The sequence below is a fragment of the Cebus imitator genome, unplaced genomic scaffold (genome assembly GCF_001604975.1).
Source record: "Cebus imitator isolate Cc_AM_T3 unplaced genomic scaffold, Cebus_imitator-1.0 Scaffold147, whole genome shotgun sequence".
NCBI classification, from domain to species: domain Eukaryota; kingdom Metazoa; phylum Chordata; class Mammalia; order Primates; family Cebidae; genus Cebus; species Cebus imitator.
Window position 1 is genome coordinate 2,762,331 of NW_016107462.1, and position 19,806 is coordinate 2,782,136.

General features: G+C 42.6%; 1 protein-coding gene across 1 annotated transcript in view; it reads left to right on the forward strand.

Annotated features, from left to right (window-relative positions):
* The first annotated feature begins 4,111 nt into the window (after positions 1-4,111).
* ARL6IP5 (ADP ribosylation factor like GTPase 6 interacting protein 5) overlaps positions 4,112-19,806 on the forward strand; it is a 20,794-nt gene continuing 5,099 nt past the window's right edge. The window contains exon 1 of the mRNA XM_017542784.2: positions 4,112-4,800. Coding sequence (XP_017398273.1) covers positions 4,625-4,800 — 176 coding nt within the window. The 5' untranslated portion in view covers positions 4,112-4,624. The remainder of the gene's footprint in view (positions 4,801-19,806) is intronic.

A 19,806-nucleotide genomic window follows, 5' to 3' on the forward strand; every position in this document is an offset into this window, starting at 1 on the left:
GGGGAGGGGCGGGGCAGGCGAAGCGGGGAGGGGCGGGGCAGGCAAAGCGGGGAGGAGCGGGGAGGGGCGGGAAAGGGGCGAGGCCCGGTTCAGGGCCAGAGCCCTCAGGGAGGGGCGCTAGGGCTCCCGTGAGCTTTAAAAGCTTTTCCTGTAATTATAATCTTAATTACCTACACTTAATTAAGTAAATCTTATACCGTGCATAATGTTGCTATGCAGCGTGAAAATGTAGGCAATACATTATGCGTTTGTACAAATTATATGTTAATGAGTAATTATATAAAATATTGGTATATTCTTTTAAAAACTCCTGAAGAACCATCCCAATATGCCAGAGACTTTCCTCTGGGACAAAGACCAAGGAAACTTTCACTTTCTGCTTTTCAGGATGATTCCAAAGTCTTTGGCTTTACAAGCACTCACTTGAATAATAACTTTATCTAAATCAGTTTACAGTGATGGGATAAGAGATTATTATTTTCTTTGTACAAATCAAGATTAATATTTTTGTGTCACATTCTGTTAGATAAGTTCAGCAGAAATGAAATGATTTCGTTAAAACTTTTTTTCTGTGATAAATGTATATATTTAGATGCAAAGAAGAAAGTATAAAGGACAAAAATCAAAGAATAATTTAGAACACCCATAATCCTGTTACCTCAAGATAAAGAGTAATAAAAGTTTCAACTATTTTCTTATAGAGTCAAAAATACAAATATACATGTGAATCTGGATAGACGGAAATGATTATGTTCAAAAATGCATTTATATATACATACACACACATCTCCTTTTATGGAGTGGGACAAGAATGAGATTTGGAATCAAAAGTAACTGATTTTAAATCCTTCACAGTTATGAGCTATGAGACCCTTAGACACTTCTACGTCTTCATTTATGAAATAGGCATAACACTATTCACCTTGTAAGACTGATAATTAAGTAAAATCCAGAGTGGCTCTCAGAATACAGTTTCTGATCAACATCACTTGGGAATTTTTTGCTAACACAAATTTTCAGGCCCCATTCTCAACCTTCTGCAAAGCCTGGGGTGGTTCTCTGCTGGTAAAGTTTGAGAGCCACTGAAATGAAGTACATAAACCCTAATAGGGACTCATAAATGGAGCTGCCATTACTACATTGTGAAATTTAATCTCCTTTTGTCCTAGTTTTCATTGAACCTTATGGAAAACTTGTCCTTTATGGCCCCCCCCAGTTAGGTTCAGTTCAATAGCATTCACTGAGCTGAAAGTTAGTACCAGGCAGTGGGTATGGGAATAAAGTTCACAGTCGGTATCAAGAGATTCCAGCCTCCTTCTGCATCACATATCTCAGCATCAACTATGAAACCACTTTTTCTTGACCGGACAACTCCACAGATGGTTTCACTGAGGATTTATCCTCAGTGCTTATCAAAAGGGGCTCCTGTAGCCTGAACCCCCAACAATACTGGATACCCTTTGATTAGTGGTAGTGAGCATTGTAGCCCTCTCACATGGTGAAACCAACAGGCGCCTTAGAGACCACCTGGTCCAATCTCACACGTTTCACATGGGAGGAAACTGAGGCCTAGGGATAGAATACAGCTAGCTTGTGAAGAAGTCTGCAAAGGCATCTGGCCATCTATCTGCTTGCTTTGAGAAAAACACCCTGACTCACTGTGGTGGTATTTTGATAAATGACACCAGGCACTCTCACTGACTCAGATTGATTGTCAGATCAGAAATAGCCATCTGCCCTTGCCAGAAATGATAGCAACAGAGACATGCAAGCAAAACCTTCAACAGATTTATTTTACATCAAGTGGAACATATCATAAATAATTAGACTATCTGCTATAGCTTTTAAACAGACAGATATTCTGACTGGTCCTATCTAGACACAACAGTCTTATTACAAAAGCCCCACGAAGCGGGGCTTGGTTTCCCATGCCCATTATCCCAGCTACTTAGGAGGCTGAAGTGGGAGGTCTGCTTGAGCCCAGGAGTTTAAGACCAGCCTGGGCAACATAGTGAGACCCTGTCTCTAAAAGTAGTAATAAATTAAAGCTCCAGGAAGACCTCTGCATTGAATCTGATCTCTCCCTCCCCAGAATGAACACTAACAAAGAGTTGCTACTCATAGCATTTCAAACAGTTACTGGAATAAAGAAATGACTCATAATGTGTTCATTTTTGTTTAAAAATTTTTTTTAACAAAGGTAGAAATGTTTAGAGAAAAAAAAATCTTCCAAAGAGAGAAACAGAATTAACATTTTGGGAGAGAGGGAGAAAGAAATCATGCTATAAACAGCTTTCTCTGTCTTTTTAGAATTTCTTTCTTTCTTTTTAAACTCCTTCTAAGGTTTAAACTAATAACTATTTCTTGGGTATCAATTGCCTGTGATCAAGGAGTAATCATATGGTTACTAATATACTCTTGACAGCTTTAGGCCATGCAGTTCTGAGCAGCTGGAAGATAAAGTTCTTGATCACAGCTTCTAATACTCATAAATCTCATTAACAGTGTGGGACCCCACTGGAGTTCCCACTCTCATTTTGACCAAGATGATTTACTCAGCTTGCCCACAGTGCTGCTTCTTGACATTCTGAAGCCTTGGGGAATTCCTCCACACCCTCTGACCTCCTGTAACTGTGCACTGTGGCTCGGTGCATTTCTATTTAGCCCTCCTCTCGCTGTCTTATATTTAACTAGTGTTCCCACTGGATTGCAGGAGTTTTGAAGGCAGAGCAGGATTTCATCTTTCTCCTCTTTTATTTTTTTTTTTTAATACTCCATTGTGGTTTCCCAGAGCCTAAAAAGAACTTGAAATACCTGTTGGCATTGTACTGAATATTCTCAACCTTTCTCCTCCTATTATATCTACCCAGATATGACCACAACAATAAAATTGGAGCAAGGTAGAGAAAAGTCAGTAGATGCTTATAATGAAAGCATAGAAAACAAATCAGATTAAAGCACTATTAATAGCAGACATGAATCATGGGCTAGCCTATTACTCATGACAATAATAGTAACGTATAACTGTGAACATGTGTTATACACTAAGCACTTCCTATACATTCCTTCACTTATCCTCACCTTTGTGGCAGATGTTCCATTATCCCCACTTTACACATGAAGAAACTGATGCCAGGAGAGATCAGGTAATTTCTCCAAAGTCACCTGTCAGAAAGGAAGGAACTGGGACTCTAATTTTGCTTTCTCTGACTTCACACCATCCCATTTTTCCAGAATCAAGAGAATGTGAGCATTCAGGAATATTTTCACATTTTAAACTTTATTCAAAACCCAGCACATAAGGTATATCTTAGCACTAATTCTTTGCAATCACCAAACTTCCCTAAACACCAGCAGTAGTAGTAATTTTTTAGAGTCACTGTAAGCCCCTTAACTGCCTTCTGAATCAACAAGGAAGATTAAATTATATTTTCTAGACTTTGCATTAGTATATTTCATTACTTTCCAAGTTTTTGAAAATTAATTATCTGAGTAGAGTGAATTCAGTTTGTCTAAACCACTATGGGCTTAAAGACTCTGTTATCTCAGAATTCTTCATCTTAGAATTCTACCTGTTACATTATACAATTAAACAAAATAGTTTTTTCTCATGCATTATAACAATCAGCTCCTTAACTGAAAAAAGATGACCTTTTGAAAGCTTAGAAGAGAATTTACAATGAATACATCCCTTGCCAGTTCTTAGGGCTGGGATACTTTATCTATGAATATACTGCGGTCCCTCAGTGAAAGTTGTCACCAAATTTTTCAATGAAACTAAGAAAACATTTGAAGTGGAATGCATATTTCTGCTCACAGAATGCTAGATGCAGAACAACTAGTTCACTGCAGACAACTGTTTGCTTTAAAATGTAAGCAACATGCCCAGTTCAGGGCTAAAGTGACCAGCATGCCAACTTTATCACTTTATCAGAATGGCACAGCAGTCCAACAATTCAGCCTCGAGAGAATAGAGATGGAGAACAAAGAAGAGAAGTGAAAAAAACAAACCAGCCTTTCTGTTCTACATGACCTTCTTTCCCGTTTTGCCAATCTGATTTCACACATAGTGACTCATGGTAAAACAGAGAAAACATGGGAATTGCATTCAGATGTGTAGAGGTTAGTAAGAGGTAGTTTTCAAAAGCAGCTTGTTATCCAGTAACACTAGAGTCGCCTTCCATTTCATTTCACTTAGAGTGGCATCTGCAAAGCTGCCAAAATTTTTCTCTAAGTCAGAGAACACACTCCTAAGTTAAACCTTTAAAAAAGGTATTTCAAAGGAGGCAGCTGGTGTTCAGACTACCAAGGAAGACACTGCCACCTCGCTTCAGAAAGGGGATTTCCGCTCTTTGCTTTCTGTCATTTCATCTCTATTCTGCACTCAGTCCCTTGTCCTGTCTCGAGGTCCCTGTTTTCCTATACCTAACCACTTACACAGCCAATCTAGAAGTAAAGAGGAGCAAACACGCCCGCCCGCTCCCAATGTCCTTTGCTCCGCTGCCTACCAACCGCAAAGCCGATCGAGACGAAGCGGGGGTAGCCTCGTTGACTCTGCTCAGCTGATCGGTTGCCGCCGCCGCCGCCGCCAGATTCCAGAGGCGAAGAACGCAAAGCTAGGAACATGGACGTTAATATCGCCCCACTCCGCGCCTGGGACGATTTCTTCCCGGGCTCCGATCGCTTTGCCCGGCCGGACTTCAGGGACATTTCCAAATGGAACAACCGCGTGGTGAGCAACCTGCTCTATTACCAGACCAACTACCTGGTGGTGGCTGCCATGATGATTTCCGTCGTGGGGTAAGTGGGGTCTCCCCACCCGGGACACCGATCCGGGGCGCGCACAGAGGGGCCTCAGGGTGCAAGATCCCGGGATGTAGAAACGCTCTCTGACCACGCTCGGCGCCTGCCCTGACAATTCTACAAGCCGCCAAGCCAGTGGAAACTTGTTCGCAGGGCGAGGCCTCAGTAACCTGGGGTCCCCTTTTCTGCGCCAAGGGCTGAGACTTGAGGGGGCCCCATAGGGAAAAGAGGACGGGGAGGGAGGAAATTTGCCAACCGCAAGGAAGAAAAAGGAGGGGTTTTTTGTTTTGTTTTGTCACCCTGTACCAGGATCGGGCTCTTGCTGGGGAGATATTTGTAGCGCCCTCGTCTTTTAAAAATAAGAAGAAAGTGGAAAGTGGCGTAACGCTACCCTGGGGCTAGCTAGGGCAGCAGGGTGTGGACCCGGGGTAGTGCAGAAAGGGCAACCAAGGAGCTACGCACTTTGTTGGTTTCTCTGCCTAATGCCTGCCACACTGTACAGTAAAGCTGAGCTTGGGATCAAAAGGGTGGGTGTCTCCTGGTGGCGCATCTCCCATTGTAGGGTGAAGGCTGCCATGACTCTGGGAACGTGGCCCTCTGGTATTTTCTTCCAGCAGTGGCCAGGCGTGGTCACTTTCTCTGTCTTCACTTCCTAGCCTGGGGTTTCAATGTATCAGACGGCCTTTTCAATATCCGATACCTACAAAATATCCTGTGTTAAGATTGCACATACACCTGCTTTCCTAGAAACCACCTTTCCTTGGAGTTCACCCTTTAAGAAATCCTTCTCTTGCTTATGCAGGATGGATGGTGATATTGTCAATCTTGCTGATCATCTCCTACACATCTTTAAAGAAAAAGCCACCCTCAGACTTTATAAAGGACTCACTTGCCCTTAAATGTCTGACATTTTGATTTCAGGGCAGACATAGAGGGAAGAAGGAGCAAGCTGGCTTGGGAGAAAAGGGAGAAATTCACACCTGAAGGGCGTGGGAAAGGGTGAACAGGGTGGCTTCTTCAGTCCGCTTGCTGCTGGTTGGCTTATACATTGAGCCACCTCTCTGTGCCTGGCCCCGTGCCAAGCTCCAAGCAGACCAGGATGAATCAGACTTGAATTCTGGCCCAGGGGCCCCTGGCAGTTGTTGAGAAGCTAAAGGAGCAAACACACAGCACAGAGGAGAGGGGGAGACTTCAGAGTTTCCGAGTATGGTTCACAGCAGTCACCCCCATGCAGAGGTGGAAGCCCACATGTGGGACTCTATAGAAAATCGCACAGATCCTTCTTCCGCATTGCTTAAGGAATTGCACCCGGAATGGCTTGGTGTATAGAGGGCACAGGATCTGAGTGAACTAGTGTGGCAGCCAACGTACAAATTAGTCAGGGCAGGGCGGGACAGATCTGGGGCCGGAGGCAGCTGCTTCAGCTCTGTGCTTCAGGCTGCTTTCCTGGAACACTAAAAAATTTCTTTTCTCTTTTTAATTTTTTTGAGACTGAGCCTCCTTCTGTTGCCCAGGCTGGAGTGCAGTGGTGCCATCACACCTCACTGCAACCTCAACCTCCTGGGCTCAAGCAATCTATCTACCTCAGCCTCCCAAGTAGCTGGGACCACAAGTGCACGACATCACACCTAGCTATTTTTTTTTTTTTTTTAAGAGATGTAGGTCTCACTATGTTGCCTAGGCTGGTCTTGACTCCTGGGCTCAAGCCATTCTCTCACCTTGGCCCCCCCAAAGCACTGAGATTACAGGCAGGGGCCACCGAGCCTGGTCAAAAATGTCTTTAAAACAAAATAAGTAGTAAATAGGTTTGCATGAGTTATTTGGTTTTTGTTTCTTTTCTTTCTCTTTGCAAAGAAGTAGACAGGCATCTTATCTAGTGATCTAGTTATGGAGGTATATTCTTGAGGTTAACTTCAAAAACTTAGATGTGGGGCAAAGTTTGACACAGACCAATTAAAAAAAAAAGTTTATTTTTTTCAGAGATGTGTGCTGCCCAGACCAGGCACAAGCTCAGGCAGCCTTGCTGCCTTTGATGGAATCCATTTTTCACTGTGAAGGCCAAGGGCCAGCCAGCCCTTTGACTAAATATAGCTCCGTCAGTATTGTGCCATAGGCCACTAACTCAGGTAGTTTAAGGGTGTTGGCCCTCCTCATTTTCCTTTCAAATAAGACTTGTTGGTTGTCAATGAAATTTTTGAAGGGAAAAAGTGAAAAGTAGCCATGAAGTTTTTAAAACTTACCCCGATTTTTAAAAACGTAGGAAAGATATAGGCTAGTAATAAAGGTTGATTTGAAAATTATGTGGATAAAATGTGAAATTTCCTTCATACTTCAGTAAAAGTTTGGCATATAACCTTCAACTGTTTTCTATGCAAGTATAAACACAGTCAGTGGTTTTTTTCTATAAATTGCTCTCCTTTCTTTCTTTATAATATAAATAAAGAGGTATTGAGTGCTCTGTGTGTCAGGTACTTTGCAAAGTATTTTACCTGCATTATGTCATCGAATCCAATTTTAAAAACCCTGTTATTATTTTTATCATTAAACCTGAGGCTCAGAGAGGTTAAATTATTTACCCAAAGTCCCAAACTTAGGCTTGTGCTCTTAACTACTATTCCATCTTCCTATGAGTCATGAGGAAGAAACCAAACATCTTCTGGGTTAGGGAGCTTCATTGATTCTGGAACACTTCTCATTCTAAAAAGAACTATCCTCTTTCGGTGATGCTAGTAGATGGGTAGGTCAAAGCAGTGCTGGAAGCTGTTCATGTGGACCCTCCATGGGCTTCTCTCAGAGTTTCTCAGGATGTCTTGGTAGAGTGTATGGGAAAATTGACCTGGAAAAAAGGGTGTTCAACAATAGTTCCATCCCCTGCTGGTGAGAAGGGCCTCAAGGGTATTGTTGGAGGGCTCTAGTCTCAGCTCTCCAATGTTGAAAACTGGCTTAGGTAAGGGTAGAGAGGCCTGCTCTTCAAGATTTCAGAAAGGGAAACGGAAGAACATAGAAAATATTGTCTAGATCCAAAAACACTGGAAAGAACTGCCCATACCAAGATGGAGATTAAGAGGGATTAGGATAGAGATAAATCTGTGTTTGAACTTCTGATCGGAAGAGACTGAATTATTTACAAAGAATAGCATGAACAGCAGGCTAGAAAACTTGTGTTTTACTGGAAATGTGTTTGGATCCTTTACATCAAGAAGGAAAAATGTCTAAGATTGAAGTTGTGGTGGCTTACCTTCTGCATCCTTGATGTGAGACGTTTTGGCATTAAGATACTCTTTTTACATCACACACAATAGAAGTCTCCACCTTGATCTTCAAAGACAAAAGCAAAGGCAGTAACTTGCAATTTAAGTACTAAGTATGTGATACATTCTAGTTATGGATGAGAATTTCTATGTCCTTAATGGAATGCCAAACGATTTGAGCTGGAGAACTCTACTCAGTGTGTGAGCTATGGAACAGCAGCATCTTTTGCCTGAGAGCTTGTCGGAAGTGAAGCAACTTAGGCCCCATTTCAGACCTACTGGGTTAGAATCTACATTTTAACAAGAGTTTCAGATGATTCATAGGTACATTAAAATCTGAGAGGCACTGGATTGGTCTGGCTCCACAGAAACACTGACAAAATTTAAATAAATATACTATATGCCCAGGTGTCACTTTCAGTGATTCAAAATGTATAGTTCTTGGGAGGGTCCAGGCATCTGGTTTTTTTCTTTTTTTCTAACTTCCTAAGTGATTGTGATATACACCCCAGGGAGAAACACTGATTCTATCGAACCCCCTAACTCTCTGAAATATAAAACCTTGAGGTCACAGCCTAATTGGAACTAAAGCTACTAATACTAGGAAGTGAAATATTTTTTTCATTAAGCCATATTGCAAATTTTCTAAAGCTCTTGATTAGCCAAATTCAACTGCATACACCTGACTCTTAGAACATTTGTAATACTATTGCTGTCTTATTCTAAAAAGTTCTTTTCCTGGTTGGGTGTGGTGGCTCATACCTGTAATCCCAACACTTTGGGATGCAAAGATGGAGGATTGCTTAAGAGCAGGGATTTAAGACTGACCTGGGTAACATAGTGAAACCCTGTCTGAAAAAAAAAATTATTTTCTGCCATTAGAACTCATATTTTCTGGTGTGCCCTCAGAAACACCAACCACACACAGAATTGGCAACATATAAAAATGCCTCTGCTGCTTCTCCAGCACGAGAGGTTGCATTTATTCTCATGCACATACATTTGTGCCTCTCCCTTAGACAGAACCACGTAGCTGCTAAAGGAATGAGCCCATGTTTTCTCAGCTAAAGTAGCTCCTCACCATGTGGCCTGATTGTTTGGCCTGTGGATGTGTTGCAGGAGGGTGGAACTGACAGCTGCCACTTTATGCCTTCAGTTACTCAAGATGGCAAGGAGTTTCTGGAAGGCTGGTAATTCTGTTTGAAAAGAGCATTAGTGTAGTCTTTTCCAAATGAGTGTGGCTTGGTGGCTCCCCGCATCTGGTATTATGAAATGTTCGTATTGTTTGTACCTTTAAATGCTACAAGGATGATGAACCAAGTTTCCAGTTGGTAGAGAAAAAAAGAGTAAAGCAGCTGTGGGATGCTCTGGATCAGAATGTATTAAAATGATTGCAGACAGAATGAATTGCGCAGTCTGTTTATACTGAAGCCTGTGGAAATGCTTTGGAGATTAGTCAGCTTCAACACCAGTTCTACAGCATTACTCTTATTTGTGTTGCTTCACTCATTCAATCAATAAAGAATATGAATCCCTTACCAACTTCTCAGACACTGCTAGGAGACAGTGAAGAACAGGACAGCTGTGATTCCTGCCATCGTGGAAAGGAAGCAAGACCACATTGAACACCTTAGAATTAATCTGTATACAAGTACAACAAGCGTACAGAAATACACCTACATAAACACATCCTTCTTAACCTGACTTACCCTATCTCCCCTGTACATTGTGGTTCCAAATTCCAAAACTCTCAGGTGTTAGAAATAGGGGAGGCGTTGAGTATGTAGACAGTGGAAAGGTTTATTAAATTTTACTTATTAACCCACAGCTCGGATCCTTCCACTCCGTTGAACAAATACTGAGTGCCTATCATGTGCCAGAACTGTCTAGGCCCTGAGGATACAGTCAGTAGTACAGCTCCACTAGCCTTCACAAATCCTCCCAGAATCCTCCTGGCCTTCCCTGCCCATTTATTTGCACTTGAGGCGGGCATCTGTCTTCCTCTGATGGCTTATGAGTTTCTTCTGAATATAGAACTTTAAGAGATCTGTCAGCACACAGTAAAATTTTAATCTAAAAGTCTTTATCTAGGCTGGGCTCACACCTATAATCTCAGCACTTTGGGAGGCCAAGGCGGGTAGATCACCTAAGCTCAGGAATTTAAGACCAGACTGGGCAAATGGTGAAACCCCATCTCTACCAAAAATACAAAAAAATTAGCCTGGCATGGTGGCATGCACCTGTGGTCCCAGCTACTCAGGAGGCTCAAGTGGGAGGATCTTTTGAGCCTGGGAGGTGGAGGTTGCAATGAGCCAAGATCACGCCACTGCACTACAGCCTGGGTTACAGAGTGAGACCCCATGTAAATAAATAAATAAATAAATATATTTAATAATAATTGGTTTTCATTAAATAATCTCTGACACTACACACACACACACTCACACACACACACACACACACAGCACACACACACAGCACACACACACTTTTTTGGAGACAGGGTTTTACTGTGTTGCCCAGGCTGGAGTGTGGTGGCACAGTCATGGCTGACTACAGCCTCTACCTCCCTGGGCTCAGGTGAACCTCTCACCTTAGCATCCTGAGTAGCTAGGACGATAGGCATGCGCCACCAGCCTGGCTAATTTTTGCATTTTTTTTTTTTTTTTTTTTTGTAGAGAAGTTGCCATGTTGCCCAGGCTGGTCTCGAACTCCTAGGCTCAAGCAATCCTCCTGCCTTGGCCTCCCAAAGTGCTGGGATGACAAGCAAGAGCTATGCCTGACACACCTTTGACACTATTTATGTAACTTTGTTTATCTTAACTTTTCTTCTCCCCTCCCCGTCTGGTTTTTTTTTTCTTTTTTCAGTGTTTCCTGCCACTTTCAGCCTTTGGTTGGTAGTTTCTGTTTCATTTCTCTAGGTAAGGATTTACAATGATTCTAGGTAAGATAAATGAGTGTATTTTGGATTCCTGGCCCCCTGTCATAGAGAGGAGAAGCTCTCACTCAGCTTAGGGACAGAGAGCTTTGTATAGGAAATCCAGTTCAAAAAGGTCAAGACCTGTTTTTGACCTACCCACTTAATATCTAATTAAGCGGCAACATTGGAAATTTATTATTATTTTTCTGGACAAATGAATTCTATCCATATCGCTCAGCTTCAGAAACTTAACCTTTAATACCATCCTCTGTCTCTTGAAATGAGCATGGCTTCCTGTTTCTGAGAATGCCTTCAAGCACTGTAATTTTAGGCAAAACCTTCAAGCTAACAACTTCAGGTTTACAAGCATTCATCACTGAAATATGTATGAAAGGATTTCCTGGCCCTCCCTCTCATTATGCAATTTGCTAAAGGAGACACCTGGAAGGCAGAAAGCCCTGCTTCTTCTAATCTGCTTCATATCTCTTTGGTGCAGCTTCTCCTTGTCTCAGAGGAACAAAAAAGAAGGCAGAAATTAGGGGTTAGTGAGGCATAAATAGACAGGAAACGTGTGGGAAGGAAGTCTGTGTTACCAAGTTCGTTAGCACTTGTCCAGGCCCTGTCTTCCCTCCACAGCTCTGTAAGAAACAGTTCTCAGTAGCTTTGTTTGTTTTGCTCTGTTAAGACAGAGTCTGTCTCCATCACCCAATCTGGAGGCCGTGGCAGGATCATGGCTTACTGCAACCTCCACCTCCCAGGTTCAAGTGATTCTCCTGCTTCAGCTTACCGAGTAGCTGGAATTACAGGCACCACCATGCCAGGCTAATTTTTGTATTCTTAGTAGAGACAGGGTTTCACCATGTTGGCCAGGCTGGTCTCGAGCTCCTGGCCTCAACTGACCTGCCCACCTCAGCCTCCCAAAGTGCTGGGATTATAGCAGTGAGCTAGCCTCACTTTTTTTTTTTTAAATTTACTAAAATCATTCAGGAAGAACAGTTTGTAAATGAATATTTTTCCACTTTTGTTCCCCTAAAATTATTGGTTATAAGAGTAACCATGGGTTGCTAATTTTTGAAAGCAGTGATGAGTATACGTGAGGATTCATTATACATTCCCTCTACTTATATATTGTTAGACGTTTTCTGTAATAAAAAGTTAAAAGGGATTTCATGAAGTCTAATCAGAGCTTTGTATACAACTATTATTTGAAGCTCCATCACTGTAGGAAGCGTCAGATTTATGGTTTGTAACCCAAGTCCAACCTGTTGTTTATTGAAAACAAAAGAAGAAAACCTGGAGGTTCCTAAGGCTTGCCTTAGTGTGAACACTTTTAACATACCAACTGCTGAAAAGAGAATGGCTGGTTTGGATGCTAGTGTTTAGTCTGTCCCAAATTACACAGGATACAGTAAATATTTAGGAAATGGCAAGAATGCAATAAATCCTCTAGGCCTTCCTAATTCAGTTGGTGAGGAAAATCTCACTATGACCTTTCTGTGACAAAAGAGACAGGCTCCCGTTCAGTTTTACCTACTGTGCAGTCTTCTTTCCTCCATGATCCTTAGGCCCAGGAGACACTGGTCTCATTTACTCAAGACTGATTTGTGTCCAAAGCCCACGTTTATACCTGTAGTCAAAAATAGTTCTTCATTCTGGGAGGCCGAGCCGGGTAGATCACTTGAGGTCAGGAGTTCAAGACCAGCCTGGCCAATATGGTGAAACTCCGTCTCTCCTAAAAATACAAAAATTAGCTGGGCATGGTGGTGCATGTCTGTAATCCCAGCTACTGGGGAGGCTGAGGCATGAAAATCGCTTAAACCTGGGAGGCAGAGGTTGCAGTGAGCTGAGATGGCACTACTGCACTCCAGCCTGGGCAACAGAGCGAGACTCTCTCTCAAAACAAAAAAAGTACTTGCAAGGACAGAAGCCACGTTGAGAAACCAAAACAGTCACAGAAGTCTGTGGAATTACCTGAGGACTCAGAGAGCAAGAGGAGCCTGTAGGGAAGGCTCTGCAGGGGTGTGAGTCTCCATCCATCCCATTCCTGCCGTCCTCCTTGGCCGCCCAGCAGCAAAGCTTACAGAGGCTCCTCCTTCCAGCAAGCCAAAGTGCCCTTCTGCTTCATTCTATCATTTCATAATAATTGTCCCTTACATGTGTGTAGGAATTCAGATGATTTTTCCCCACTTTCGCCTTTTCATTTGTCTCTTTCATCACAGCTCTGTGAAGGAATTATTTCTCCAAGTAATACTGAGTATACAGTGAGACTAACACTGTATACTCAATACTCTGTGATGAGATGCTAAGCCTTTTAACAGTGGTTTATCCAAGATACATCTCATGTCACTTAACTTATGGCCATAGAAAGTTGCTGAACGTATTTAAATAATGTGAAAATGTGCTAGATTCTTACTTACCTTTTTTTTTTCCTTTCAACAAATATTTATAAAATACCTACTCTGTGCCAGGTACTGTGCTAGATGCTGGGGATAAAATATCATAGTCCCTGTTCTCATGGAGTGTAATCTTTAGTAGGGTCTAGAGACGTTCATCCAATACTCATGTAAATAAATGTGAAACTGCCATGGGGATAGTGCTGTGAAAAAAAGAAGCATGGGCCGGGTGCAGTGGCTCACGCCTGTAATCCCAGCACTTTGGGAGGGTGAGGCGGGTGGATCATGAGGTCAGGAGTTTGAGACCAGCCTGGCCAATATGGTGAAACCTCGTCTCTACTAATAATGCAAAAATTACCTGGGCGTGATGGTGCGTGCGAGTAATCCCAGCTACTCGGGAGGCTGAGGCAGGAGAATCCCGTGAACCTGGGAGGCAGAAGTTGCAGTGAGCTGAGGTCACACCACTGCACTCCAGCCTGGGCGACAGAGTGAGACTCCATCTCAATAAAACAAAAACAAACAAACAAAAAAACACACGTTGGCTGGATGCAGTGGCTCATGCCTGTAATCTCAGCACCTTGGGAGGCCAAGGCAGGAGGAACACTTGAGCCAGGAATTTGAGACTAGCCTGGGCAACATAGTGAGATCCCATCTCTAAAAAAAAAAAAAAAAAAAAACGTTTAAAATTAGCCAGGCATGCTGGCACTTACCTGTAGTTTCAGCTACTTGGGAGGCTAAGGAAGTGCACTTGACTGGAAGGTAGAGGCTGCAGTGAGCTATGACCGTGCCATCACACTCCAGCTTGAATGACAGAGCAAGAACCTTTCTTGAAAAAAAGAAAAGAAAAGAAAAGGCATATGGAGCTGTGCTCTGGTCAGAGGGACTGAGGAAAGGCTGACTGAGCTGCAACCTGAAGCAGGGTAGAGTGAGGTCTGTGCACAAATTATCCTCTTGCCCGATTCACCCCACCCTGAGATGGCCAAAAGGCAAGGTGAGTTCTAGGGTAGACAGAAGCCCTGAGTGGATGGAGGTGGGATCAGGAGATGGTGTGCCAAAGCTGACAGGTAGGACAGCTGCTAGCCCCGAGAGCTCCTTCATGCTCATTACTAAGGCACCTCTTTCTGTCCTAGCAGATGCCGCCTAAGCCAAATTTTTGCTTGTGTCGTGGAGTACGTGACCTGGATTCCAGGCCCACTTACCCCCTCAGCCAGGCACCAACTCCACAACTATAACTACATACAGTGGCCCTGGCTGCAGAGGCAGGCAGGGGCCAGACCCTGCAAGGCCTTGTAGAATGTGTAAAGAATTCTGTTTTTAGTCTAAGAACAATGAGAAGCAAGAAAATAGTTGGGTGGTTTCCTATGTGCAGAGATCCCGCTGGCTGATTAAGGGACACAGAGAAACATCGCCAATTCAGAGAAGTCCACTGTGAGTAAATTGTTCCCCACTTTTTCAGTGAGTCAGCCTTTCTCAGGAACCACACTGCAAAAATAGCTTTTTTGGTTAGAAAAATTGGAACTTAGTGCAAAGCTGCCTGCACTTCTCAGGAAATATTTTGTTGCCTCTTTGGTGTTCTTTTTGGCCTTGCAGCATGACAGGAGTCACCAAATGTGCCCTTGAGTTGATCCAAGGTTTTCTGTTACGGCAAACTTTTATTACCAACTTTGCGATTGGTGGTTTTGGACAAATGTCTTAACTTGTATATTCCTTAGCTTGCTTATGTGTAAAGCGAGGTGGGTTAGCAAGATCCTTCCTAGCTCTAAAATTTTGTGAGATTTTTTTTCCCCCTTTCAGCAACTTGTGGTAAAACTATGCATATAGCTACTGAATCACGTTGGCAAGTTTAGGACCTGTATCCACACCCACTAATAGCCACCTTGTTTCAGAGAGAATTTAGATTGTAGAGGGATCTCCCAGGATGATCTTTGGTTATCAGGTTACTCTGAATGTGGGGGAAATCCCTAAAGCTGGTTAACAATACAGAATGAGTTCTACTGTGAGTTGCTGCCACAACTGGTACCCTTGTTTTCTTGTTTGTCCCCTAGATCTCTTTGGATGTGTTTCTTGCCTTCTCTGGGCCTCAGTTTGGTTATCTGTATAATTGGACTAGACTGAGTCATCTTTGAAGACTGCTACAAAATTTCTGTGATGGGATTCTAAACCTTTTTACAACCATAAATGACTGCCCTAGAATGTGTAACTATTATAGGGAATAATTTATTTATTGGAATGGGGTAATACATGTTCATTTTTTAAATATATAAACATATGTATTAATATATTTTTAATCTCACGACAGAAAAACATTATGGTTTTCCAGTTGCAAAACTAGGTCCTGTTTCTACCTATATCCATGTGACAGAAAATCACGTTCTGCCTCTCTCCTCTCTTTCTCCTCTGTTTTCTGTCTCTCATTCTTTTTTTTTTTTTTTTTTCCTTTTGAAACAGTCTTGCTCTGTCTCCCAGGCTGGAGTGCAGTGGCACAATCTCAGCTCACTGCAACCTCCACCTCTTGGGTTCAAATGATTCTCGTGTCTCAGCCTCCTGTATAGCTGGGATTACAGGCATGGACCACCACGCCCAGCTAGCTTTCATAGTTTTAGTAGAGATGAGGTTTCGTCGTGTTGGCCAGGCTGGTCTCAAACTCCTGGACTCAGGTGATCTGCCCACCTCAGCCTCCCAAAATGCTGGATTACAGGTGTGAGCCACCAGGCCCAGCCCTCTTTCTCACTCAAGGACTATCGGTAAGTGAAACTCCACCCAGCCAGAGAGCCCAGAGCCAGTTGTCTACATAAAAGATGGGTGGCATATTGATGGAAAGTTTTGTTCTAAAAGTTTTTGGGGTTTGTTGTGATTGGTGTGATTAACAGCCCAACTGTTTTTAAAGCATCTCAAGCAAGAACTGGTTTCCAAATTTCTGAGGATTTCTGTTAATCTCTAGAGTGTGTGTGTGTCTGTCTGTCTTATTTTGCTCCAAGCACAGGTAAGTGCCAGGGCATTGGAGTGGTATACATTTTATCAGAACATAGAAGAAAATCACTTCTGCTCAGAGTAACTTTGTTAGTGTTTCTTTCCAGCTTGGAAACTTGGTTACTTTCTAATTATAGGCTGTTGCTGGGGAGGTTGTGAACTAAAACCAGTGCTATAGGACTCCAAGCTGTTCTGTTCCCTTGAACATGAGCAACAGGAACAGGTGAAAAGCGAATTTGGAATTGCTTGAGTTAGCCCTGGATTTTTCATTGTTCTTCTTCCTGGACTTTATGCACTCAACCTAACTATTTACTTGTCTAGAGGAAAGTAGAAAAAGCTTGACATGAATTGTATTATATGCTTCACTTCATGAATTATTATTTTAATAAGTATTTTAGAATGAACTGAGTAGGAGCCCTTTGATGCTTTGCTGCCAGCCAACCCTCTCCCATTTACAGAGTATGCAAAGGAATTTCCTTAAATTTCAATCCTCCATTTGAGTTCTTTGTGTTGATTGATTTGATCTTTTCTTTTTCCTTTTTTTTTTTTTTTAGATGGAGTTTCACTCTCACTCAGGCTGGAGTGCAGTGGTGCAATCTCGGCTCACTGCAGCCTCTGCCTCCTGGGTTCAAGCGAGTCTCCTGCCTCAGCCTCCTGAGTAGCTGGGATTACAGGCACATGCCACCATGCCCAGCTAATTTTTGTATTTTTAGTAGAGACAGGGTTTCACCATATTGGCCAGGATGGTCTCAATCTCCTGACCTCGTGATCCGCCCACCTCAGCCTCTCCAAGTGGTAGGATTACAGGCGTGAGCCACGGTGCCCAGCAATCTTTGCTTTTCTTTACGGCTCAGAAGAAACATTTGGGTAGGTTATAGGTCAAAGTCAAGGCTTTGTAAAAGGGTTTGTTACATTCAGGAGCCTTACCCCAATTTCATTCGTTCATTTTTAAATATCAGTTTTTTAATTCATCAAGGAATACATGGAATACATCAGGGAATACATCAATACACCAAGGAATTCATCAAGGAATACATTTATTTTCATATTTTTTTCAAATACAAAGAACACATTTGAAAAAAATATGAAAATAAAAATAAGCAAATGGAAATAAACTCCTCATCCTACTATACTGTAGTCTTCGGTATAATTTCTCAATTTCTCTAAGTATCTTTTTATTTTTAATTGACAGGATCTCACTCTGTTACCCAGGCTAGAGTGTCATGACGCAGTCACACCTCACTGCACGCTGACCTCCTGAGCTCAGGTGATCCTCCCACCTCAGCTTCCCAAGTAGTGGGTATTACAGGTGTGGACCACCACACCTGGCTAATTTTTGTTGGTTTTTTTTTTTGGTAGAGATGGGGTTTCACTATGCTGTCTAGGATGGTCTCAAACTCCTGGGCTCAAGCAATCCACCTACCACCTCAGCTTCCCAAAGTGCTGGGATTACAGACATAAGCTACCACACTGGCCTAGAATCTTTTGTGGTGCTGGGATTAGATGTATTAATCTGTAAGAGTTTTAAGGCCTCTTCATTCACTCTCCACTTATTACCACCTGCTGAAGGGAATTGTAGTTTTGCCTTATCAGATTCTTTTTTTCCTCAGGCATATAAGGAAATTTTTGTCTTTCCCAGACCAATTCTGGGGTTATCTCCAAAGATAGGGAATAATCCAGATAAAATAAAATAGAAAGGAAAGTGAAAAGAGGCCAAGTAGGCTCAGATAACAGAACCAAGAGGGAGGAGAAGAGGGCAGACAGAATGCCATGTGTACTGGGTATTAGGGAAGCTTGGGACACTGGGGTGGTACAGACTGGCACAAGAGGATCTGGAGGATGACCAGAAAACCAGGGTTTGGATTGGAGAAGGAACAGCTTCACTGTGGTTCATGAATTGAAATTCCTTTAATGTTTTTGGAGAGATGGGACAAGTAGAGATGGATTTCTGTGGTTGGCCTGTGCCAAGTGGGGGTTGTGGATTGGAGAGCAGCTGCTTTTATATTTTTGTATTTCCTTTTTTATATTTTTATTTCTGATTATGAAATAATATACTAATTGTAGAAATTTCTTTTTTTTTTTTGAGACAGAGTCTCCCTCTGTCACCCAGGCTGGAGTGCAGTGGCGGAATCTTGGCTCACTGCAACCTCCACTTCCCGGGTTCAAGTGATTCTCTTGCTTGAGCCTCCTGAGTAACTGGGATTACAAGTACCCAACACCAGGACCGGCTAATTTTTGCATTTTTAGTAGAGGTGGGGTTTCACCATGTTGGCCGGCTGGTCTTGAACTCTTGACCTCAGATGATCCACCTGTCTAGGCCTTTCAAAGTGCTAGGATTACAGGCATGAGCCACCTCACCTGGCATAAATTTATTCTTCATAATGTGTTTCCTCTGTTATAAATAGTAGTGTAATTGCTATCACATAACAAAGACCTTTGTTATATAAGAATGAATCCGGAACTGTGTGCTTGAAAATCTGCACTGATAACTCACTCATCTCCTAATGATACTTTGGGCATTTTGAAAGACTTATAATGAACTCTCTGTGTGAGGAGTCATAAACTCAAATACCTCCACGGGGCAGGCAGGTTATGTAAGAGAGTGATTCAGGCCAGCTATTAGAAAAACAATGATTAGGCTCGATACAGTGGCTCATGCCTATAATCCTAGCATTTTGGGAGGCCAAGGTGGGCAGATCAGTTGAGGCCAGGAGTTCAAGACCAGCCTGGCCAACATGGCAAAACTCCATCTCTATTAAAATACAAAAAATTAGCCGGACGTGGTGGCGTGCACCTGTAATCCCAGCTACTCAGGAGGGTGAGGCATGAGAATTGCTTGAACCTAGGAGACGGAGGTTGTGGTTAGCCAAGATCATGCCACTGCATTCCAGCCTGGGTGACGGAGCAAGACTATGTCTCAAAGAAAAAAAAAAAAAAGGAAAAACGATGATTAGTAGCCCCTCACTTTGGGCCTCTATGTCCATGATGCAGCAGAGAGCATTGTGGACTGGGGCTCAAGGAAGAGCATTTATTCTGTCTGAATGAAAAGGCACTCAAGCCAGCTGTTGACATGTGGGAAAGTGGGCCTAACACTGTTAGATTTTCTTGTTTTAGGAGAATAAGAAATCCCAAGTTTTATGGACTTTTTAACACATGAGTTTCAAGTAAAAATTTATAAAAACACTGTACAGGCCAGACAAAAGTGTGATTGTAGACTGAATCTGGCCCATGGAGGCCATTATGTGGCCTGCAGTCTACATTCATCCATTATGGACTTCCATGAGGATTTAAATAAATCCTTAACACAGCCTGCTGTGCACTAGAGCCCAGGGTGTGTGGAAGCTAAACACAGTCCCTTCAGGAGTTTTAGTCTTCAAAATTGTGAGCCTCTAATGAGATATGGACTACTTTGATGGGAACTGCCTGGGTGTGATCTCAGGTCCACCTTTTTTTTTTTTTTTTTTTTTTT